Source organism: Acomys minous (assembly GCF_964271855.1).
Source record: "Acomys minous genome assembly, chromosome: 17".
Classification (NCBI taxonomy): Eukaryota; Metazoa; Chordata; class Mammalia; order Rodentia; family Muridae; genus Acomys; species Acomys minous.
This window is the reverse complement of record NC_140500.1, coordinates 8,449,912-8,475,717: the sequence shown is the minus strand read 5'-3', so window position 1 is coordinate 8,475,717 and position 25,806 is coordinate 8,449,912. Positions and strand designations below refer to the sequence as shown.

The window sequence follows — 25,806 nt, the reverse complement described above, 5'->3', positions numbered from 1 at the left end:
TGGTATTCTGACCCCTACACTATAAGAAGACAATAAAATTCTGTTGTCATTTCTCATGTTCAAGTGAGATGGGGAGACAGAAAATGTTAATTTTGTCCCTCAAACAGGTGAATGATGATGTTGGGATAGATTGGACCAATGAAAACGACCGTCTGTTGGTGTGTCAAATGTGCATAAAGTTGGCTGACATAAACGGGCCCGCTAAGTGTAAAGAACTCCACTTGCGGTGGACGGAGGGCATCGCCAGCGAGTTTTATGAGCAGGTAACTTGCAGAGCTGCGTCATCTATCACAAGCCGAGTGTCCTTGCTGTGTGCAAGTTGAGAGCCTCCCTCAGTCCATGACGGGATGGAGTGATCGCTCCATCTCCTACTCACGCTTGTACCAAATATACAGTGGGCAGTTTCAGCAGGGACCTAAAGATGGCACGTGTGAAAATGAACTAACTGTTGTCCGCTGAGATAATTACCCACAGGCGTTTTGGAGAGAAGTGTTAGTGTAACAGCAATCTACTGAGACGATACTAAGACCCTTGAGGTGCTGAGCATCTACAGGTTTGTTTAGTGCAGGAAAAACAGTTATAGCTGTGTAGAAGGAAACGTACCAATTGACTGCTTATCCAGTAGAGCTTAGTAACAACAGTGCACGGAAAAGGTGTGTGTGCACATGCACTCACACATGTGCACTCACATGTTCACAGACATGAAGACTCTTTATTGGACACAAATAATATTTGCCGTTCTGAACAACTTTCTTAAGAAAATGTGGACAGGCATTGTGGCGCACACCTTTAATCCCAGCATTTGGTGAGCAGGGGCAGGGGGATTGCTGTGAGTTTGAGGCCAGCCTGGTCTACAAAGCAAATCCAGGATGGCCAGGGCTACACAGAGAAACCCTGTCTTAGAAAAACAAAACAAAGCAAAACAAAAATGAAGAAGAAGGAAGGAAGGAAAAGGAAAGGAAAAGGGAAAGAAACGGAGGAAGTAAAGTACAGCAGATAAAGGACAGGCATCAGTGACGTAAGAGGATGCAACACTGAAGCTGTTTACATTGGGGGGGGGGATACGGATGATGGATGCGCTGTGCTCACATGTTAAAAGCCACATGCAAAACTTTAAAAATAGGTTTATCAGAACATTGCTGTGAGGTCTGAGCCGGGAGACCCTCTCAAGTACTTAACACAGAGCTGGCCCAAAAAGAAACATTAGACCATTCTTGAGAACCCTAAAGACCACAGGGGTTTTCCAGCTTGGAATCCCAGGCCATGCTGGGGCTGCAGTGAGAGGTCAGATCACAGAAGGTGGGGTCAGGGTGTGACTTAACAAGTCTGCCCACAATACTGGGGACAGAGTTCAGGCCAATGTCAGAGTATTAAAGGAGTCCTATCAGAATGAGGCACTTATAATGGTACTAAAGTAAGGATTGGAGCAAACTTTTAAGGTTTATGTAGTCAACATTCATAGGCAGAATAAAATATTTATGCTTTTAAAAACAGTAAATTGCCTTTTCTAGTAATGGCATCAATCAATGCTAAAATCAGTGTTAAAATGCAGGAAAAATATGAAGGATAAGGAAATTCGACATACCCCTGGCTTATAATTTTATAAATTCCCTTAAATGTTCTAGGGAACCTCTTGTTTACAATGTATTACTTTTATTCTTGTACATATTTGGCTGTTAATAGATAAAAATTATAATAAATAAGAATATTTTTAAAACCACATAATGAGGGAAGATATAAATCAAACAAAATCTGCGATGCTATAGCACCTTGCACTAAGCAGGAAAATGGTTTACACTTTCGAGCAGCCAGGGAAAGAGGCAAACATCACAGGGATGTGTCTCAGCTTGTCTAGTACCAGGAAGCCTTCAGTTCAAACCCCAGAACCGCTGCAGTGGTGCACATCTGCAGTCCTAATACATGGCCCCTTGAAATTTCAAGACTGCCCAGGAACAAAGTCCCCTTCCTAGCATCTTAACCACCGGGACAGTGCCTCTGAGCAGTGACATTAAGGGCCTTTTATGTGACTATCAGGGCTGTGGCATATGCACATGTTAGATGCTAGGCGAATGTTGACTTGTCGCATGTTTATACTCCTTTGTCATTTTCCTTCTGTGAATCCCTATTTCTAGGGCGATGAAGAAGCCAGCCTTGGTTTGCCCATAAGCCCCTTCATGGACCGCTCTGCCCCGCAGCTGGCCAATCTTCAGGAATCCTTCATCTCACACATCGTGGGTCCTCTTTGCCACTCCTATGACTCTGCGGGTCTCATGCCAGGAAAATGGGTGGATGACAATGATGACTCAGGAGACACCGATGACCCAGAAGAAGATGAGGAAGAAGCCGACACACCAAATGAGGAAGAAACCTGTGAAAACAATACAGCTCCCGGTAAGCCATAAAATCCATTTCTGATGAAATCTTCCAGGAATGATTTCCTGCCTTGGATTCAGAGGAATTTTATGCCTCTCATAAATTACATACTTTAAATCCAGCTATCCCTTGCCAGGTTGGGCACTACATAGCTGCCTTCTCCCTTATCATAATGGCGACAGCAGAAGACAGAATTTATGACAATCAGATGTGATATAAAGAGATGTCCACACCATGAAATAGAGTTGACAACTAGATTCATAATTTTTTAATGATGTAGAATCCGGATTACCATATGGACCAATCTATGGCTTTTTTTTTTTCATGGCCCAGCTGGGGATGGTAAGAGATAAGAGGAGTTTAGTTTTTTATGTAACAGCTGCTAACTGCACACATTCTCTGTGCCTGGGCTTTCTTCCTGGTACTGATGGTAGACATGTGGGCAAAACAGATGTTTAGTGAGTCCATCCTTGTCCCTGTTGATGCAAATCCTAGTTGATCAGCAGGACAAACCAGCATGTCCATAACATGACAGGTACCTAGGTTTGTTTTGTTTGGGGATTTGTTCTTTGTTGGTTTTCCTTACTTCTTGAGGAGATATAAAATATTGTAGAGAATTTTTTAATAAGCTAAAGAAGAGAGAAAATATGAATATGTTTTTGAAAACTTGTGAAAATTGAGGGAGTGGCAGAATAGCTGCCATTAGGTTTCCATAGCAACCCTGCCCTTGCCTCTCTGAGACCCCATAAAAACTCTGAAAATTTTCAATAAACGGGGTTTGATCAGAATCCAGACTTGCCCCCATTTCTTCGTGTCTCCCTGTCCTGTCTCTTTCAGCTTTGCATCCCCCTCCCAGGTTCCGTTTGAAGACCCCGCGGGCCAGGGCATTATATGGAACTAAATGTGGGAATTGATTTTAAGAAAAGGAGGAGGCAGCAGCTCCAAGATCTTACAGTGGGTCTTGAGTGAGGGGATCAGAGAGGCTGAAGCAGAGAAGGAGGGTAGGATACAAGGGAGAAGCCATGGGGAGCCAGGTGCTAGGGTGGGAGATAGGGCTCTGTGGGTCACAGTAGGAACTTGGCCTTTTCCGCTAAGATGAGAATCAGAAGTGTTTGTGATCTGAACAGTTAGCAGACTCAACATTTTGTCTGTGGAAGTGATCTAAATGACAGCTGACTGATTTCTATAGGATATCCATCTGTCACAGTTTCATTTCTGCGGCTGTAACAAATACTCTGACAGAAGCCACTTAGGGGAAGAAGGCCTATTTGGCTCATTGCTATTGCCCATTGCTGAGCCACAGGCATCACATGGCGTCATATGGCGACCACAGCCATGGGCAAAAATGAGCACATGGACCCTTGCTTGCTCTCTGTGGTGCGTATGCTCAGCTAGCTTCCCTCAGCTTAGCCCGTTGATGAGCCACAGGCATCACATGGCGTCCACATCCATGGCAGAGATGAGCAAACAGAACCTTGCTTGCTCTCTATGGTGCTTATGCTCAGTTACAGGTATCACGTGGCATCCACGTCCACGGCAGAGATGAGTACATGGAAAATTGCTTGCTCTCTACGGTGCTTATGCTCAGCTAGCTTCCCTAGCTTTCCTGCAGTTCAGGGTCAGCCCATGAAATGGAGCCAGCCACAGTCAGGATGTGTCTTCCCACTTCAGTTAACAGTCAGGACCACTCTTCACAGACTCGCTACAGGCCAACCTGAGCTATAGTTCCTCAGCCCAACTTTCTTCTCAGTTGATCCTGAGTTATAGCAAGTTAACAATGAAAACTCACAATTCACCGTCGGGTCTGATAACTGGCTTTGGATCTATCATGCAACCAGTAGTCCAACTTACTCAAGTGACTATAAAAACATGACTCTGTCATGCCTACAGATGCACTCCCTTGTATCTCTTATAACAAACACAGTGGCTAACAACACAATTGGTAAAACTCACCACCCCTGACATGGCGCTAGACGTTATGTTCCTCTGATCATGTGAACATAGCATGTTTCCTATCCTCTTGAACAGACTGATAAAGCAAAAGCTAATATTTTCAAAGTCTTTGATTAGCACTACCATGGAAAAATACCCTGGTCTTTTTCTTGTCTATTTTGATCACAGTAAAAAAAATGCAAGACTTGGTTCATGTCTACTATGGAGTAAGAAGGTTCTTTTTTACACTGACATGGTCCTATCTATCTATCTATCTATCTATCTATCTATCTATCTATCTATCATCCATCAGTTATAAATCTATCAATTATCTGTCTATCTATCTATATATCATCCATCAGTTATCTATCTATCTATATATCATCCATCAGTTATAAATCTATCAATTATCTATCTATCTATCTATCTATCTATCTATCTAAAGATATCTATAGAAAATATATTTATAATATATGAATATATATTATATAACTATATATTACAACTGTATTTATATTATATGTAAATATGTCTGTAGATATAAACATCTGTAGACAGATAATAGATATAGATGTCTGGGTATAGATATAGATGATGTAGATAATATAGATGATACAGATATAGGTAGCTATACCCTGATTTTCAACATGCACTAGCAGAATTAAAGAACTGATTGTTAACTCTATACTTACCTGACAGAACCTTGGAACACTGTCTTTAGGCCAGATTTTTGCATCTTTTGTCCTACCTGTTAGCCTTTTCTGATCTCTCTCTCTCTCTCTCTCTCTCTCTCTCTCTCTCTCTCTCTCTCTCTCTCTCTGTGTGTGTGTGTGTGTGTGTGTGTGTGTGTGTGTGTGTGTGTATCTGCCTGGGTGTCTATGTCTATAGGCATGTATGTGGAAGTCAGGCAATGGCATGTGGTGTTGCTCCTCACCTTCCACTTTGTTTAATGCAGTGTCACTTGTTCTTCATAGCTACCTGAGCCAGGCCAGCTGGCTGATGAGCTTCCATGGCTTCTCCTGTCTCTGCCTCCTATTCTCTATAGGAGCATTGAGAATAAGGATGCACTGGTACAGCATCAGTTGCAAGTGGAGGATGGGATCCAAACTCAAGTGCTCTGACTTGCACAGCAGGGACTTACCCACTGAGCCACCTCCCCAGTTTGATAGCTTTTGAATTGGATCAGAGAAAATGAAAAGTTGGCTTTTCTCTAATACTCTCTTGTCACTTTATTTCTCTGATGTGTCTAGAAAGACTTTTTTTTTTCAAGACAGGGTTTTTCTGTGTAGCCTTGGCTGTCCTGGACTCACTTTGTACACCAGGCTGGCCTCAAACACACAGAGATCCGCCTGCTTCTGCCTCCCGTGTGCTGGGATTAAAGGTGTGCGCCACCACGCCTAGCTAGAAAGACATTATTGATTTGGGGATTCTGAGCTAGAGCCTGAGATTTGAGATTCAAGAATTATTTATTTGTCTTTTAGTTTCCTCTTTCAAGCAGTCAGACAGCCTGCTGCTATGCTTATGGAGAGACAGTTCTCCCAGTGAGTATCATGAAAGAGGTTTGTCAGAGGAGCCTCTGGAAAGGCTTTGTTCCCAAGATTCTTGATGGATTGCCATTTAAACTCAAAAACATTAGTAATGTGCACACCCAGGCATGGGGGATTGAAGGATTCCTGCAGGCACCACTATTTAGCAGGCTCAGCTTGCTCAGTTTAGCTTGCATAGGAAATGCTTTGTCCCAACACTGGGCCAGCACGCTGGCCTCCACACTGCTATGCACTCCCTTGGTCTTCCTGTTTTAGTCAAGTCTAGTGAGGCACCCTTGGGAATTCTATGGACTGGGTTACATGTGGCTCTCAGTGATTACCTAGCCCCTTTCCCTGACATTTAAAACAACTCCACCACAATAGTCAGACACTGTCGCTTTGGCTGTACGATCTGTTTGTGTGTGTGCACATGGATGCATATGTGTGGGAACATGTGTGTGTACATGAATGTTCAGGTGCATGTGGAGGCCAGGGGTTAGTGCCACCTTAGATTTTTTTTTTTTTTTGAGATAGGGTTTTCTCTGTGAACTTGAAGTGCACTTATTTGGCTAGGCTGGGTAGCCAGTGAGCGCCAAGGGTCCACCTGTCTCTGCCTCCTCAAATCTGTGGTTACAGTGGCATTGCACAAGATGCATGCCAACGTGCTCTGCTGCTTACATGGGCACTGGAGATCAAGCCAGGGTCCTGGTGCCTGTGCAGCCAGCATTTGACCCACTGGTCTATCTCTCCAGTCCCTAAAATTAGGGTCTTGAATCACCTCTGTGTCTCCCAGAATGAAAAGCTGGAGGGACATTAGCAGATTTAAGTACTAGCCACAGACTAGAGTCATGACATTTAGTTAGGGACCTCCTCATTTTAATAAAGAAGAAAATAACATTGATAAGCAACATGGCAAGGTTGGAGAGCCAGAGAAAGCACGCATGCAAGTTTATTCATTTTTTAACTCCATTGCTCTTGAGCTCTTTGTTCATTTCAGAACTCATATTGGCTGAGATGTTTACTTTGATTTAGCCTGTTCTTAGATTTCAGGGGGGAAATTATTAAATAGCCGCTGGTGAGTGAGTTCTGCAGTTTGTAAAACTTGGAGGTCTCCCAGGAAACAGAATAAAATGCTTCAGTGTGACGATGGGGGGTATGGGGGGAGCCTTTATCCCACCTCATAATTAAATCTGAAAGGTTCCTGGGGCGAGCTAAGAGGTTTCTAATGAAGTACTAAGCTGTGCTTAGAATCCAGCAACGAAAAGGCGCTTTGTTCTATTTTCAAAAGGTCCCAATGCTGAATAACTTGGCTTCCAATGCAGGCCGGCTTCAGACCACCTGCAGATTCTAATCTGCGCAAATGTATTCGCTACCCACTTTCTCCTACGTCACTTGGTTCAGCATAATTCCAGAGAGCTTTATTACTCATGTTTAACAGGCATCTCGGAGAACAGCTGCTCTCCTGGGGCCTGCCCCAAAAGGAAAACAAGGGGGAAATGGAGCCGTTGTTATCCTTCTTGCCTGCAAATGTGCACACTGTGAGCAGAGGGTTTTCTACCACTGTGGTTTAAACCTGCCCATCCTGTGGTTCAGAGCAAGCTGGAGAGATAGCTTAGTGCTTAGGAGCATGAGTGCTTCCTCAAAAGACCCGGATTAGTTCCCAGCACCCACATGGCAAGTGCATATACACTCTCGTGGGTTCACATACATACATGTACATAAAAACAAATCATTTACATTCATTACATTTAAATTCATGCTTAACTGTCACCGCAATAAAACTAGAGTAGATGGCTTTGCAAGGAAAATAATTTCATTTACTTAAAAAAAAAAAGTGTGCTCTCCACATAATGTGAGGATACAAGTGATGGGATAACAATTTAGTTGCAATCTGAATAAATTAATAAAAACTAATTAAATTAAATTAAGTGTGCTCATGTACTTTCTTTACTGAGGTAGAATACTTCTTGATAACCTAAAAAAAAAAAAAAAAAAAACAACAACAACAACAACAAAAATAAAACCTAAGAAAATCAACTTAAGGAGACTTCACCTTACAGTTGAAAAGGCTTCCATTCCATCGTGGTGGGGAAGGCATGGCAGAAGAGTTTGGAGACGTAGGTCATGTGGCATCAGAGAGTAGTGCCTATGCATGCTGGCACAGCAGTCTCTTTCTTATTCTGTCTGGGACCCTCACCCACAGGAGAGTACCACCTACATGTAGGAGGGAACTTCCTACCTCATCTAACCTAATTTAGAAAGTCCCTCACTGTCATACCCAGAAGTTGCCTTTTCTGTAGATTTTAGGTCCTCTCAAGTTAGAAATATTGGCCATCACAAATTTAAGTGATTTTTTTTTTTGAGGAAGTGTCTTGTCGGGGTTATCGTGGGTCGGAGCCTGTGCTCTCGCATCAAGCCAGGCTCAGCCACCCATTTTACATCAATCAACCAACCGCCAAAGTAAGGCTGTGACAGCCTTGCACATAAATGTTCCCTGCATAAGGCTGATCCCAGAACCCATATAGAAAATGCTAGATGTGGTGGTGATGAGGCTTAGGATGTGTAATCTCAGTACTGCAACTGTGGAATGGGTGGTTGAGAACAGAGGATCACCCGGAAGCTCCCGGCCAGCTAATCTAGGGTGGCCGGCACCCACTTTCCTTCCTTGATTCTTGTTTTCAGTCTTTTACCTTTCATGCTGTTTTCTTTCCCTTCCCCTCCTACCTCTTACTCATCTTTCCATCTGCCCTTTCGTTTTTGTTTAACTTCTGCCTTGGCAAGGAAAGCATTTAACAATGGATTCTAACAACAGTTTAGGAAGACAGATCTGGGCATCCGAAGTGCAGGCTGTATTTATGGTCACACCGCTATGTTCGCACTGCATTTCTCTGTGATCACCTTGCAAAGGCATCGCCCCCCCCCCCCAGGTTGGAAGACTTGCCTATATTGCAAAGGATCAGAGAATTAATTTCCACTCAGAAGCTTTCTAAAGTGGAGGTTCTAGGAGGAGAGAAATCAGGATCTGGAGAGTGGGTCCCCTGTTTAAAATTCAGTCAAGCTAAAAGCAACAGTGTCTAGGCTACTTTCTCACTTCTGTTATAAAATACTCTGGCACAAAGCAATCCAAGGATAAACAGTTTACTGTATCTCACAGTTCCAGTTCATCATTGTGGGAAAGTCAATGCCAAGCACATGTTGTATCCACAGTCAAGAGTCAGTGAGCATTGAACCAGGGCTTTCATGCTAGTGCTCAGCCCACTTTCTCCTCCATGTGTATCCCAAGATCCCTACCTAGGGAAGAAACACCACCCACAGTGGATGAGGCTTCCCACCCCCCACTCCTGCCCTGCAGGAATGCCAAAAGACTGTCTCCCAGGTGGTTCAAATTTCTGACAAGCTGACATTAACACTAACCATTACAAACAATAAGGCTGAGGCTGTCCCAAGTGCATCTCTGTCCTAAAACAGCTCACTTACTAAGTTGCTATCTCCTGGGTGTACTTGCACGCAGAGTACAAGTGCATTGAAAGCAAACTCCGAGCCTCATTGATCTTTGTTTAAAATACACAGAAAACATAGAAGTACTTGCCAATTGGTTAATGTCAGTTTGATTGATGAATTCATCTCATAAATAAATGATGACTAGAGTAAAAAAATTAAATTCTTACAACTCTGTGCCTATATTACTATATCCCAGCATTTATTTAATTTTAATTTTAATGTTTCTATGTACTTTGAAAATAATTCAAAATAATTTAACTGATTTCTTCTACAATTTTACCAGTAAATCTTACTGTTCTATCATGCAAGAAATTCCTTCTTCCTCTTATAACAAAACTGGCTAAACACTTAGTCCTTCTACAATGATGTCTTAATATGGACTTCAAGAGATCTAGCACAGCTGGCATATCCCATGACCACTGGCAAGCTCCAGATTCAGTGGGAGATGCTGTCCCAAAGACAAAGGCAGAGAATGCTAGAGAAAGTCTTGTTTTGTGGGGTTCTGTGGTGTAAGATTTAACACTCTGGACTATGAAAGGTTTGTGAGGCAAACTTCCAACCTCCATACATGCATTTCCACATATACGGGTACACCCCAAATATTCTTAACAAAGAATACAAGCAGAACCTGGCGTAAACATTATAAAATACAAAATATTATTTACATTTCTTCTCCCAGTAATAGTTTATTGTCATGTTCCTTCTCTTTCCCATTCTAGAAAACTGCATTGTTAGCACACATAAAGCAACCTATGTAAAGAGAAAGACAGACAGATATCTCTTTGATACTTAGTTTCTATTTATGTGAAAAAATCAGTAACCTTTACATAGGTAGTGCACAAATAGTTCAATCTGATGATTTATGTTTTGCAGGAAAGAAAACTTTCAAAAGGAGGAAAATCTACTGCCAAATAACTCAGCATCTTCTACAGAACCACATGATGTGGAAGAAAGTAATTGAAGAGGAACAGTGTTTAGCAGGCACAGAGAACCAATCCCCGGACCAGGCGCCTCTGCAGCACGCCTCAGAGCAGATCCAGTCTATCAAGGAGGAAGAAGAAGAGAAGGGGAAACCAAGAGCAGAGGAGGCTCTGGCTCCACAGCCAGACCTGTGACCATGGGTAGAGCAAGCTGTGTGTGCAGACAGAATGACTTGTCCCTGACACTTCCCAAGCCAGCACAACACTTAGACACAACACTGTAGAATACCAGAAGATGGGCAAATGGCTAAAGCGTTTGAGGAATTCTTCACATTATGTGTGCTTGTTTTTACAGTGAGGGACAGCGCTGAAGACTCTACTCAAAGAAGCTTTCACTTTGCGACACCAGCGTCTAAAGATTGTTTTATAAGGAAGAAATATATATATGTGTGTATGTGTGTGTGTGTATAACTTCCCACATAGGTTCATGTACGACTCATATTCACCCGTACACACATGCACACTGAGAGCCAGGGTGCCTGACTCCACAAGATAGTAACAGTCATATTAAGATATACAGAGGTCACTGTGACATAAGAAATCATAAAGGGCAAGAACTCATGAGAAAATGTGTGTGCAGCTTAGCGAGGAAACAAATGTAGGCTCCAGACAGGGCAGCCCTTGTTCTCCCTACTGAGGGATGAACATTCCAGAGCATTGTTGGAATTCTAATGCATCCTGCCAACTGTGTGTGTGAGTGTGTGAGTGTGTGAGTGTGTGTGTGTGTGTGTGTGTGTGTGTGTGAGAGAGAGAGAGAGAGAGAGAGAGAGAGAGAGAGAGAGAGAGAGAATTATTCTTGCACATGTGTGTGCGTGTGGAAGGGGAGAGGTTTGTGACTTTAGTTGTTCATAGAACACCTGTAGCAGGTAAGGACACACTTGTGAACATAAGAAGGAAGTCCTTTCTGGAGTGTCTGTGAAAGGCAGCCCCCCTCCTTTTAGTTCCTAAGGTTCTGTTGCAGAGGGAGGGCTTGTTGGGGGGCCCGCACGATTGGAACCACTGCTACCTGCCACTTGGAGGCACTCCACCACCAGCCTCACACTCAAAGACTAAGGCTTTCTGGTCTACTCTGGCCTAATGAATGTATAAGGGTGTATGTGAGTACATGTCACTCACTGATGATCAGATCACAATGGGAGGGGATGGTATTCTTTACTGGTGGATACACACAAGCAGCTGAAGTCAGCTCTTCATCAGGTAAGAGTTCTGAAAGGCTGCTGGGAAAGGCCCAGGAAATTACCTTTAGCAATGGTACCCCATCTCTTCTCAATTTGACGCAACATACGTTGTAGTAAAGAAGAAAGTCAAACAAACTCACCATGGGTTCTATGACAAGGGAAGAAGGCAAAGTGTCAACTTAGGATTTGGAAGTTGGCCTCGGGAAAGCTGATCGTTGGCAGCTGTTGAAGATTGTTTGCTGTGACGTCCTCTATGTGACATACACTGTGTGATGGCACGGCATGGCTTTGCAGACTGATCTATGGTCATGTTCCTTTTTGAAAGGAAAATTCCAGGGGAGATTGATTATTGTTTAGGACAGACCATTGGAAGGTATTTGGGTTGTTTTGTTTTGTCTTCTACACTTGTTTATGCTGTGAGCCAAATCTCTATTTAAAAAGTTGATACTCACTTTCAATATTTTATTGGATATTATTACATATGTCATGACTAGCTACCATGATGTAAATATAAAGATTTTGTTTGTTTGTTTCTGTAGATAGTAAACTTTTTTTAAAGGAAAAAAAAAGGGGGGGGGGAAGGGAAACATTTTATAGTTATATTTTAATCACCATTTTTATACATTGTAGCTATCTCCAAGCCCAATAGCTGGGTGATGGTTCATTGGGAGTTTGAGAGCCCCCTGTCACCTCTAATTTGATTCATGACCTGATACAGTTGTTTGCTGCTAAATTAAGTTAGGCATTGCAAAGATAGGCGCTTTTGCTAACTGATTTAATTTGAGGTCTTCCCCTGCCTGATGAAGCCTTTCTTAAACAAATTGTCAGCATTTCTCTCTAAACTCTGTTGCTTGTAGCTCCCGGTTCAGTTCTGTGTTCAGACTTCTAGTCATCTCAGCCTCTGAGACCTGTGCATGGAATTCTGCCTTTACACATCCTTGATTGTTTACATTAAAATCCCTTTGCCTCCCATAGCTGAGGCGTATGCCCTTCCCTTCAAAAGCATGATCTTATAGGAATTCACGGCATCTTTTTTTCCAAATAGACAATGATAAAATTAAAAAAAAAAATCAAATATTTCGAGTCAGATTTTCTAGTTGACAGGAAAATGCAAAGAGCATTGGAAGGATTCAGGCCTCACTCAAATGGTTAGAATATGTCTCCATATGTTTCTGAGTTAACAGCAGGGCTTCAGTGCTTAGCAGGTCCTGAAGCATGTTTCTTTCTTCGTGGTACCCATGTACCTCTGTTTGTAAATATACTCTGAACAAGAACCCTTCTTCAGTAAAGATAGATGTAACCCCTCCCTCCATAAAAATGGTAGGCAAGGCACTTACGCTCATATACCCTTCACTCAGTAGTTCATCCCCATTTGCAAGTGGGTATATGTCTATAACAGAAATAGTCAACAAGATAAATATTCAGTGAGTGGATTGGCACATGTATTGTAAGTGTATATATTGGCAGTTTGAATAAAACTGCAGAATCAAAGTATGAGCCAGGCTGGTTACATCATGGGAGTCTCAGTAAACTGCTTAGTTTTGCTTCTTTTAAAGTACACAAAATAACAGGATAATGCCCAAGGCAGCTTGAAACTATCTGTTCTAGAATTGTATTCATTCATCCAGGCAGATTGAATTTTTTTTTTCTTAGCAAACAACGTATCGTTCTACTCAAACAGAAATACAACAAACTGAAGAGAATCGTGAGGACCCACCAAGCATGTGACCTAAAGATCCACCCTCGGTAAATCTGAAAGGGTATCAAATGACATCAAAAGTCTTTCCATGAGTGATGTTGTCCAGCATCTTGGCGACAGCAATATAACTGTTTTCACCTCCAACTTCAGAGTTAACTTCCTGTGGTGCCAATGTGTTCGATGTGATTTTACTACAGTTTTATATGAGCCTATAAAGGTGCCATTCGATAAACTCAGGTCTCCCAGTGAAGGAGTTTCTACCCACTTAGGGAAAGGATAGTTTTATAGATAGCCATAACACGTCGATGGTAGGAGAAATTGGAAGCAGCCGCTCTCTGTGGAGTAGAAGCCTAAGTGGTTCCTGCATGTTATCCATGACATTTCCAGCTTACTAACTGAATGTCTTCGTGGTGATCAAAGCTCCTGACCTTTTGAGTAGTATTTTCTTAGGAGAAATAACTCTTTTGCTCCTTTACTTAACTGTAAGGAGAAGAAAGTGTTCTCATTTATGTTAAGACCTGGTTTTGTTCTCAGTAGGACATGAATTCAGTAGTCAGTATGTTGTCATCTCCAGTGGCCATCACTTGGCATTGAGAGAACTGGCTCCCAGTTGAGAAAGTATCTGACTTCCCCCATCATTTGACCCTGTTCTGTTTGGGCTTTACTCCAGAACCAACATCGATCATTGCCGTCGATCATTGCCATCCCAGTAATGCCAAGGAGAAAGGACCTGAGGACCCTGCAGACTGTTTAGTGGATGTAGATATCTGCCATTTCCCTGTGTCCTCTGCCTGTCTTTCCCAGAGAACTTTCTTGAAGGTAAAAGCTGTGCAAAAGGCGTGAGACTCAGGCCTATTCTTTGTTTAAATGATGGAAAAGTATAAATTATTTTCTAAGTAATAAAGATATGAAAATTATCATTGTAAATAAAGTCTGAAGCTTGAAATGACTTCTTGATCAAAGTGGAGTATTTGTGTGATGAGCAGCTTCTGGGAACTGAGGAACCCAGACGTCCTGGCTATTCTGCCTTGGGACACACGAACTGAGGAACCCAGACAGTCCTGGCTATTCTGCCTTGGGGCACACTCTTAGTGCTTCCTCCACTGTCCTCTCTCAGGGTAGGTCTCAGAAGCGTAGTGACATAAAGAGGGGCTGTTAGCCTTCTCCCTTTTCCTGACTCGGATTGGATGCCTCAAGACTATCTACTCTTTAGGTCGGGGGTGGGAGTGAGGCATCAAAAACTTCCATGTCAGTAGTTCAGCTCCAGGTAAATACATGCCATAGTAGGCATGTGCTTTCAAACTGAAGTCATTTCTTACCTTATCTTGCCCCCTGAGCAAGAAATGATTAAAGGTCCTTGTTTTAGGTTATTCATTTCTTTCATGAATTTGGAAAGGGAAACTGAATTTGCTGACATTGGTGTGTTTTAAAACCTACCCAAGCATATTCAAACTAAAGATAAAGAAGATAATTCACCATTTCCAGCAGATGAGATCTCAGAATTAAATTCATCTTAGAATGTCTAATTGAGCCACGTGTGGTGGCACCCAACCTTAATCCCAGCACTTGTGAGGCAGAGGCAGGTGATGCTGTCAGTTCAAGGCCAGCCTGGTCAACAAAAGCGAGCCTAGGACTGCCAAGATAACACACAGAAACCTGTCTTGAAATACTAAAAAAGAAAAAGAAAATAGAAAAAGAAAAAAAAAAAAAAGAATGTCTAATTGAGGTGAAAATCCATCACTGTGGGGCCTTGGATCCATATCATGTCAATTCATTGTCCCTAAATGCCCACATGCTTATTGAAAGTTAAATTAGAAGTGGATTAAGTTGTTAGCACTGGGTAAACTCAACCATACGCCTCACATGAGGGAACCGTGATTAGAGAATAAGAACACGCTAGCACACATCATGCAACATGGGTATCAGAGGCCTGTGCTGCCACCTTATGCGTTGCACGTGCTATAATGATGCTACTTTTTACAATACTTAACACTGCCCTGTGCCTTACTTAGGAATTGGCTTAACATTCATGCTAGTAAATTACCCTAACAACTGATTAGACATCATGACTAAGAGATTTGACCTTCTGTGTGTGAATACTTTAAATATGTCTGCAGATGCAAAAAATGAAGTCGGTGGGGCCCAATCTGCCGCTTCAAAGGATAATGCTAATCCTTGAGATTTTGAAGGTAGAAAAGACCACAAGGAAACAGACTGTGCTTTTAAACCGGGCTGAAGGCTGTAAAGTGATCTCACGTTTCTCAGCATCGTGTGCGGTCATCTTAGTTGTAGGCCTCCCTTGCAGAGTATTATCGTGCACAAAGGGAAAGATAGGCTCCTTTTAATAGGTAAATGCTCGCCATGGCCATGTTCAGCCTAGATTCCATGGCTCTTCAGTCATTAAAACTAACAAAAAGCAATGTTACGTCTCATGTGTCATTACTGACAGAAGTACATACATTTGATTGGCTTTCTTGAACCACCACTCTTTTAAGGTTTTTGTTTGTTTGTTTGTTTTCTAGATTATAATCAAACCCATAAACCACTGCTGCCTAGCACCAAAATGTTCCTTGTATTGACATAATCAAAACTAATATCACACAAGGATTTTATGTTTTCCTAATGTTCTTGAGGGAAAATGTTTTATAAGGGAATCAATAAGTATATAAACTTAATAAAGTACACTAAGAATCCACATGGCGGCTCATACAACCCGTAATACCAGTTCCAGGGGATCTGATGCCCTCTTCTGGCCTCCTTGGGCACTGCATATGCATAATACAGACATACATACAAGCAAAACATCCATCTACATAAAATAAATTTGTACCAAAATGTACCAAAGAATTTAAGTACACAAGTTACAATCTAAGTTCCTCCGACTGATTCCAATGCATAAGAAAACATTACCAGTAATTTACCATTATACACTTAAAAATGATACATAATCTGTTACCATAGATTATATTTACTAATATGATATAGGTAAAAACTCAAGTTCTTCAACAGTAAGAAAATGAATTGTTACTAATTTTGGCTTTCATAGATGAGGGTTGACCTTGGGTAAACCACCCCCACTGTGTTCATGTGCAGTACTTGACCAAATATTAGGGTAAAATATGAAATTCCTATGTAGAAAAGTAACGGAAAACTATTTGTAAATTCTTGATACTTTATACTTTCAGTTTTATCAGATGTGCTTCTCTCAACTGAAACTATTGCAGGAAATTCTCACTTCTTAACAACAGTAAAACAAAACAAAACAAAAACCAAAAACCCAAAGTCGGGCTCAAAAAAAAAAGGAGTAGTTTCTCACCAATTTTGCTTCTCTGAGTCAGTATCAGCAAAGAAAGTGTGATCAGAAATGCTCTTCAGAGGAAAGGACTGTTCAATGCCAGGGTCCGAGTCACCCCGACTCCATGTACGTAATGAAAGCTGTGGTACAAAGAAGCAGATAAAGGCAGAGACGGAGACTACCTAAAGCCATCCATGTGCAGTCCCGACACCTGTCCAACATGGCGTTGTGGGCCCAGGAGTCTTTCCTGACTTCCCCTAACATGACAAGCGCTCCTGCTCCCGCTCTTTTCTGGATGTGAACCCTGAGTGCTCTCAGCTGCTGCCGCTGCTGCTGCCACGCTGCTGCTGCTGTGGCTGAGGAGAAGGAACTTTCCCTTAATAACCGCATTCCCTGCTATATGAAGCAAAATACTCAGATGTTAATGTGAAATCAGTAATATCTGTCTTAAATGTCCTCTTTGTATATATAACCTGCTGGTGAACAGGGAAACGGTCATTTCTCTTTTAAAAATTTCAATTGGTTATTTTTCTAACTCAGAAAATCTCCATTATATCAGATGTTTCACTTTAGCTATTAATATACATACTCTAGAACTATACTCTTGATGCCATTAAAAATAGTCCTAACATATCTATATATTACATGTTAGTGGGAGGGTTCAATGACCTTTAATATACTTATCACTAATTTTAAATGCTCTGTAAAATATTTGCATGAGATTTTTAACATACTATATTTGCTTGGTTTTTTTCTAATGAGTGTCAGTTGACTTCATACATTTTTACAGTAGAATGCACGCCATATTTTTTGCACCAGTAAAGCTGATCAATTAGCTAACAAGCACTGGAAATAAATGTCTGAATATACACATCTCCTTGAACTCTTTCCTGGAGATTTTTATCATGCTAACAGCAAAATGAAAATTGGTGCTCTTACACATATTGTGGGCTCTCGAAGCAAAACATGGAAAACAGGATTATCTTTGTCATTCTGTAATGATGACAGGAATTTCAATCTGAATCCAGTGGATTTGGTTTGGGTTGACATGGCCAATTTGAGGTTTTTTATTCTTGTAAAAATGTATTCTGATTCTTCATTGAGCAGTTGTTTTGATCTATCATTGCTTTTTTTGGGGGGGGGGGAAAGGCACAGAATGATTCTCTAAAGAGCATATTCTAAATATTCAACTCTGTGTGGTAATATTTATAACCCAGAAAGGGATAGGATTGATTTAATTTGGTGTTCCTAAAAGTGCCCATTATTTCAACTAAGGTAATAACGGAAGAGGTATCATTTGTAAAATGACAATTTGTAACAATGTTTTCTTACCATGCTAGGCCAGAATATGTTCATTTGCCAAATGTATTCATTTTTAGAAACACAAAAATTTGGCATTTAAGTGACTGTTTTACAACTGAAATCAATTTAGTCTTGTCACCTGTATCTTACACTTGATGTTTGTAGCAATATTTATTATCATTCCACCACAAGTATTTGTTAAGTGACATAGTTAATAGCTGATAAAAGTTTTGTTAAAAAAAAGGATATGTACAGAAAGAAAATTTGATAAATTATATTTATTTTTATTGTTTTTTTTAGCTTAGAAACTATATTGATATTCCCTTTTTGCCAGAATTACTGGAAGTGCCTCTTGGATTTATATATTTACATACATATTCAAAATTATTAAAATTGTGTCCTAGATAATCAGTATGTATGCTACAATGTGAAGATGGTGTGTAATATAAAAGTGATTCTGTGGTATCATGTTTGATGTAATTATTTGTGCATCCTGAGTTTTCTGGTCTTCTCATATCCAACCACAAGGGCTTAGCACTCAGTATTCTTTAGTAAGCTATCCACTGACTGCCTTATATGTTCCCCAGCTCCTTCGTGGGGTTCGATTCCCCATGGCAGCGCCTCTATCCCAGTCACTAATGAGTTCTTGGCCATTGTCAAGGCTTTTTACCGCTAAGCCATATTCTTTCTTAATCAAGTAGTATCAAATCAAAACACCCAACTTCAATCATTCAGATTCAGAATAATATGAAATAAAGTGCAACTGCTTATACTATAGTTTCAGTTATGTGAAGACTTTGCATACACAGTACAGAGTATAATAATTATACATATGCAAAATTTAGGGTTTTGCTCACATAATAGCTTCAATTAGTCCAAACTCTTGAGTATTTCATTTAACTCACAGAAACCTCAGAAACAAATGCAGCAAGCAATTTTGGTCAGGTAATTCACATTTCAATCCACAAGTGCTGATTTTGCCATTGCCTGGGAAATTCAACCCCAATTCCCAAGCCCATTATTTGTGAGGTTCTGTATCTTCTCCCTGCAAACTAACCTCCCTCCAAAAAGGAGCACACATTCTCGTTAATACTTCTTGTCTCAGACAAAACACTCTTTCCATATACAGTCTTATCCTTTCACCCTCAGTGTGTAGGGACACACACACACACACACACACACACACACACACACACACACACACACACAGCTTAAAGCTGTTGGCCTTTTGCTGGGCGGTCTCTCAACTGGCTACTAACTTAACCCAACTTCTCAACGCTCCATCTCTCTGCGGTTCTCCCTGCCTACCTTCATGCTCTGGTCAGTCTTCCTTCTGCTTCTGCCCATGTCTGCTTGTGTCTGCCCATGTCTGCCCGTGTCTGCCCGTGTCGTCTGCCTGTGTCTGCCTGTGTCTCCGTGTGCCCTGAAGTTCTGTCCATACTTCCTGACCCAGCTCAGGCCATCAGCATTTTATTATGCAAAAAAAGCCAATTTCTTACTCAACTATAAGCTGTAAAGGTCACCTTCACAATGGCAGCTTGCTGGGTTTTTAAATCAGGTGAGGAAGTTATATATCCTATTAGTCTGGCCTTGCTGCTTTCAAATAATAAGAAAACATTTTATCATAGCCAGAAAAATACAATATTTGTGGGTCAGGTCAACATTTTCTCCCCCTTTTAGTTAAAAAAAAAATGGCTTTGTTTCTCACAAAAGTAAACTGTAGACAATAAGAGCAATTATGAGAGCTATCAGGGTAAGAATTCCATTCACAATGTCCAGTCCATTTGCATCTGTCAACTTTGGAGAAAGTACTCCACTATCTATCCTATCTTGGTGAGGCCAAAGGGTTGTACCTTAAATCACTTTATCTACATTTAAGCTTTCACATCCGCTAATCTTTACAATTTGAGTTTACCATTAAAAGATCTTCTTAGATCATAAAACACTTCCTTAGATCCTAAACAACTTAAGCTTTTATGTCTTTTAATCTTTCTAAACTTTACACCTTTTGTGAGTTTTGTTTTTGGAAACTGATAACAAGGAAAACTATGAAACTATACTATCTAGTCTTCAATCCTATCAGAGACCTGAGAAGGATAAATTTTACTTCAGACAACAGGAAGTGCAGAACAAGCAGCTTCCAAATCTATAAAAAAAAAATGACAGAGACAGAGGCTATGTGGACAGTCACCCAAGGTTCCTCTGTGTTTGTGGGAGGTCCATCTTCAACTGTCAGGTCCAGAAGAGTTGACAGACGTTTTTGTGAAGAAGCAGTTCTGAAGGCCTGTCCCACCTTGCCCAGGCACAGCAGGTCAATTGACTTCCCAGTGACTTGCTTGTCCAAGGTTTGGACAGCATGCTGTCAGGAGGTGAGGGGAAGGACAGTGTATAGCCCAGCGGCCAGTTTTGCCAGTTTTGGAGCAAACTCCAGGCGGAGGTTCTTTGGTGCCGGTTATCTTCAGAGGAAGAGATTGGGGGTGCTGCCGGGAGCTGAAGTATCTCTCTGTCACAAAAGGCTTTTTATTATTACATTAAGTGCTATATTCTACAGACCGCTGGAGTGCTTGAGGACCATCTATTTAAAGCATATCTAATAAGGCAAACTTATCTGTTGCTAGTTACTTAACTTTGAAAACACACACACACACACACACACACACACACACACACACACACACACACACACGCCTAAATAAAGCTGTGCCTACAATCAACTGGCTACCTGGACAGTCACCTACTTGCATATTAGTACCTAGCATGACTACAAGTATAATTATGATTATTTATAAGTGGCTGACTACTAACTTTCATTTCCTAATTATCCTAAGAAGCAGTTTATAATATAGCTTTTTTAAGACTAGAACTTTACATTACAATCTTTAAATGAGTTGTGTATGTACATATACCTTAAACTACAATTGAATCATATATATAGTAGTGTATTGCAGAAAATATAACCTTAAGTCTCTATCATCCTACAAAAGTCCATACCAATCTAAAATATTTGATAATTGTTGCTTTCGAGTCTAAAAGGAGATATAATAATCCATCCTTCTTTGTCCCTTCATCCCCTTCCCTCTTTTTCCCCCTTTCCTCTTCTTTCATCCCCTAATACTAAAGAGAAAGAAGAACAGAGTGGAGGTGGAGAGAGAGAAAGAGAGAGAGAGAGAGAGAGAGAGAGAGATTCCTAAATCTAACCTCTTTTCCTTTGTTTTCTCCCTGGCCAATACCATTAACAACCCACAACCAACCCCGCTAAATGACTATAACCATCCATAACCCACCAAAGGACCAAACTCCCACCTCTAGGGAATGAGGGCATTGTGTTTTTAGATTGCTTCCTGCTGTCTGGGGGTGATGGAATCTTTTGCCAGACCCTGAGAAAATTGGTATATTGGCCAAGTCCTTGGATGGCGGACTGATTCAGTCACTGCCCAGGCTCTGTGGGATTATCTTGGGCTAGGAAAGTGAAGGGCTTAACTGAAGTCCTTGATAAAGCAGTCTGTGAGGATGGAACATCTGAGGCTAGATTCTTTGAGCTGTCTTGGGTACAAATTTTGCGGAGACAGCAGCTGAGGCAATCATTGAGGCTGGATCACCTGAGGCTAGCTGCTTTGTCTTTATTGGGGTTTGGTCTTTTGCTCTGAAAACACACAAGCTTTTAAAGGCAACATTGCAGGTACATTTTTTAAAAATTAACACATGTATGAGATGTGCAGTGTGCACAAAGAGGCAAATGATGATTCTGTGCTCTATGTATGAGCAGGTGAAAGACATCTGTCAATCTATATAAATCCATTTGGACTGCAAACCCAAACTATAATGGGGTACTATAAGTCTCCATCGATGCCAAATGAAAAAATGGCATGTAATAATAAGTCATGAGGACCCAATAGCCAACAAGGTTCATTGGCTACTGCAGAGACATTCATATCTCATCCAGTCTCTGAGCTTTGCCCACAAAGGGGGACAGCATTGGTGTCACCTGTTTTATTGTTCTTATAGGTCTCTTCCTTCATGTCTGTAGCCAAGAGCTTCATGAAGTCCTCTGTGGTCAAATCTAATCGTTATTAACTTTGAAGGATTCCAAAGCTCCCTCCCCACCCGTAGAGACAAATCATAGCTTCTTCCCTAACGCAACACATTTCCTGACTTCCGTTCTGAGGCTAACATATCCTTAAAATACATAGATTGATATAATTCAGCAGTCCTTTCTAAAATCCAGTGCTTTTAAGCAGCTGTGGTACATGTTTTATCGACATTAAAATTTTTTAGGTTAATAAGGAATTATATAATATATTTCTGGGAGATCTCATATACCCCTTCTGTTTTATGAGCAGTTAGATCTTTCCACAATTGCTTCACCTGTAGGATTGAAGGTATGCCTGCAACATGTTTTATTTTATATTTTAAAAAATTGTTTCATTTTACTGGATTCATAAGCCAGAGCATTATCAGTTTTAATCTGTAAAGGTATACCTAAAATAGCCATCACGTCTAATAAATGTGTAATTATAGAATCAGCCTTTTCAGAACTCAAGGCAGAAAGAAGCCCTTTGGGATCCTGAATAGGTATCAATTGTATGATGTACATAGTTTAAAATTTTAAACTCCGCAAAATGAAACACATCCATCTGCCAAATTTTATTCCTTTAAGTATCTTTAGAGTTATTTCTAGCAAGTAATAAAACTTGATTATACAAAACACAAGTAGGAAAATTTTTTATAAATTCCTTGGCTTGTTGCCAGGTTATAGAATTTTTTCTTTAAACGTCTACTATTTATATGATGCCTTTAATAACAACTTGAAGGTTCTAATAAATTTTCTATTAATAATTGATCTATCTCCTCATTTTCTAGTGCCAATGGTCCTGGAAAGCCTGTATGAGCCCAAATATGGGTTTTATATATAATATATAGGATGATCTCTGCTTTCAATCACTTGTTGTAGTTGTGTAAATAATAAACTTAATTTTAAATCATCTGGCATAAATTCAGCAGCTTCTATACGCAAAACAGTTCTGTGTTTATTGAGCATCAGTAACTATATTAAGAGACTGTGGAAAATCTAATAGAACCCTGAGTATAATATAGACTTCTGAAACATATGGGCTTTGAGTTACTTCATTTATATTTCTGGACATATAACCTGCTGTTCCTAATTTATTGACATCTGTATAAAAGATAGTAGCTTTATAAATTGTTGTTCCTCTTACAGCATGAGGAAGAATCCAATTGACTATTTTTATAAGCTGAAGTTGCTTGCTGGAGGAGGGGTTGGTGTTAATTTCTCTCCCAAAGATACTGTAAACTCTTTGCCAATCCGTACTGACTACACATAATGAGGTAATTTTAGCATCACTATAAGGCATAACAATTTCTATCAGGTCTGTTTCTGCTAATTGATTAAGTTTTGTTCCCTCTTTCACAATCAAATCAGAAACCTTTCCTATATAAGTTTTAAATTTTTTACTCCATTTGTATGCTTAAAATATTTACTCTAAGATGTTACCTTCTCTCTGCATAATAATTCCTGTGGGAGAATGGGTAGGAGGCAACATAACTAAAATACAATTCAGCTTTGTATCCAAGCTATCCACATATGCATCCTGTAATCTCTTTTCTACAAGAGCCAATTCTCTCTCAGCGTCAGCTGATATAATTTTCTTGGACTATTTAATTCCAAAACACCTTACAAGTTTTGAAATAAATTACTAAGCCCTTGATCAGTTAATTTAACTGTGGGCCATAGGCAGTTAATATCTCCCAGCAATTTTTGAATATCAAGAGTTTATAGTTGATCTTTTGATCTGAACCTTTTTGGGCTTCGTTTTCTATAGATCTATCTTGTATCCTAGATACTTGATAGAACCTCCTCTTTGTATTTTTTTCAGGAGCAATATAATGCCCAACAAAGCAAAATTCTCTTGACTTTAACAAGCATTTTTTTTCCCTAAGGTATCAGTATTGGAATCAGACAAAAAAATATCATCCACATAATGATAAATTATAGATTAAGGAACTCTATGACTCCTTTCTTTTTTGTTCTTTGTTTTGTTTGTTTTTCAAGACAGTATTTCTCTGTGTAGCCTTGGCTGTCCTGAACTCACTTTACAGACCCAACTGGCTCCAAGCTCAAAGATCCATCTGTCTCTGCCTCCCTGAGTGTTGGGATTACGGGAGTATGCGATTGTGCCCAGTTTATGAATTACTCCTAATGGCTATTGTACAAAATATTGACCCAAGGTAGGAATGTTTAACATTTCTTGTGGCAAGACCTTCCATGAGTACCTTCATGGTGGCATGGCATGGTTAAGTGTTGGCACACTGAAAGCAAACTTTTCTCTATCTTGTTTATCAGGAGATATTTTTAAAAAGCAATTGCTTAAATCAATCACTATTATGGGCCATGCCTTCGGTAACCAAGAAGTTAAAAGGATTCCATATTATAAGGAACCCATAGGCTAGATTACTTTATTAATTGCTCTGAGATCTGTTAACATCTTCCATTTTCCCATGATTTCTTATTAACAACAAATATAGAATTCCAAGGGCTAGAGGACTCTTCTATATGTTGAGGCTCCAGCTGCTCTTAGATCAGCTGTTCTAGGGTCTGTAACTTTTCCTTATTTAAGGGCCATTGATCTACCCAAGCATGGTTGTTAGTTGATCATTTTAATGGTAGGCCAGTTGGTACTCTATCAGCTGTGGCTCCTCCATATAATTATGAGGAGCTAACTTCTGCTGTGTCTTGCCTATGGATATCCTGGATGGTCTATAACTGTTTCTGATCATATTTTTAACACCTTTATCAGGAACAGCTCCTATTTTATACTTGTCCCTGAAGTGAAGGGATGCTCTATGTAGACCCCTTTTGAAGTGGCCAAGTTGGAATCCATAAATCCTGTGAAATTATTGTTATATCTGCTCTGGTATCCACTAGGCCTTCAATCTCAATTCCACGTAACTGTAATTTTAATTTTGGTCTCTGATCATTTATAGCAGTTTGCTATAATACTTGTTTCTCAGTTTAAAGTCTCTTGTCCTATCTATCGGCGTAGTTAAGCTTAGTGCAGTGGCATCTGTCATATCAGGCATTAATATTTCTAGTTACATTCTAGTACAGTCTCTCCTTGGATGACAGGAAACAAATGGCTCGTGGTGGGTTTTTTTGGGTGGGGCCCAAGCAAAGCCCCTTAGGCCATTTACTGAATGTAAGAAACTGCCTCATATATTGAATCATCTGCATTCATAAGACCTGTGTCCAGCCGGGTGTGGTGGCGCACGCCTTTAATCCCAGCACTAGGGAGGCGGAGGCAGGCGGATCGCTGTGAGGTCGAGGCCAGCCTGGTCTACAAAGTGAGTCCAGGACGGCCAACGCTACACAGAGAAACCCTGTCTCGAAAAACAAAACAAAACAAAAAACAAACAAACAAAAAAAGACCTGTGTCTGCTCTTTTCATATCATTGATATATCCCAGGAAGCTTTCTCCCTGGATTATAATTAGAAAAAATATTATCCTTAGGAAATGTTTTTCTACAGTCCTTTAGGAAATTATCTAGTATTCCACAGCCAAAGAATTGGATATTTTGAGCTTTCGTACTTTTAGCAATCATCTGTCCAGTCATAATGGAATTGTAAACATTAGATCCAATATCTGTGGTAGTTTTAATCAATTCATAAGTAATCTTAGATTTGGCCTTTAAAGGTAATAGCCTTTTTACATTTAGCATTAGCATTCTTGAAAGCTAAACACTCAATTAAAAGTTCGCTTGCATCCGGATCTAATATTGCTCTATTTAAAGCTGCAGTTAATATTTGTTTAAAAAAAAAAAGGTAAAAAATTCATCTGAGCCTTAAGTTATTTTTATAAATTATTCATATCATTTACCTTGTTGTTCAATCTTGTCCCAAGCATTTAAAGCTACCGTACGACATTGATCTAAGGTGGCATCATTAAACATAATCTGAATTCATAATTCATCATACTGAACTTCTCCTAGCAACTTACCTTTGCTA

The 25,806-nt window shown here is 40.3% G+C and overlaps 1 protein-coding gene across 4 annotated transcripts in view; it reads left to right on the top strand.

The window, feature by feature from the left end:
* PDE3A (phosphodiesterase 3A) overlaps positions 1 to 17,624 on the top strand; it is a 265,916-nt gene extending 248,292 nt beyond the window's left edge. For 3 of the 4 annotated variants that reach the window (XM_084766249.1, XM_084766248.1, XM_084766250.1), the window contains exons 14-16: positions 108 to 263; positions 2,133 to 2,391; positions 10,206 to 14,138. In XM_084766249.1, the coding sequence (XP_084622375.1) occupies positions 108 to 263; positions 2,133 to 2,391; positions 10,206 to 10,447 (657 nt within the window). In that variant the 3' untranslated portion in view covers positions 10,448 to 14,138. Of the gene's footprint in view, positions 1 to 107; positions 264 to 2,132; positions 2,392 to 10,205; positions 14,139 to 14,416 lie in introns of those variants that run through there. The other variant, XR_014776234.1, reaches the window with a different exon arrangement.
* Positions 17,625 to 25,806: the final 8,182 nt, after the last annotated feature.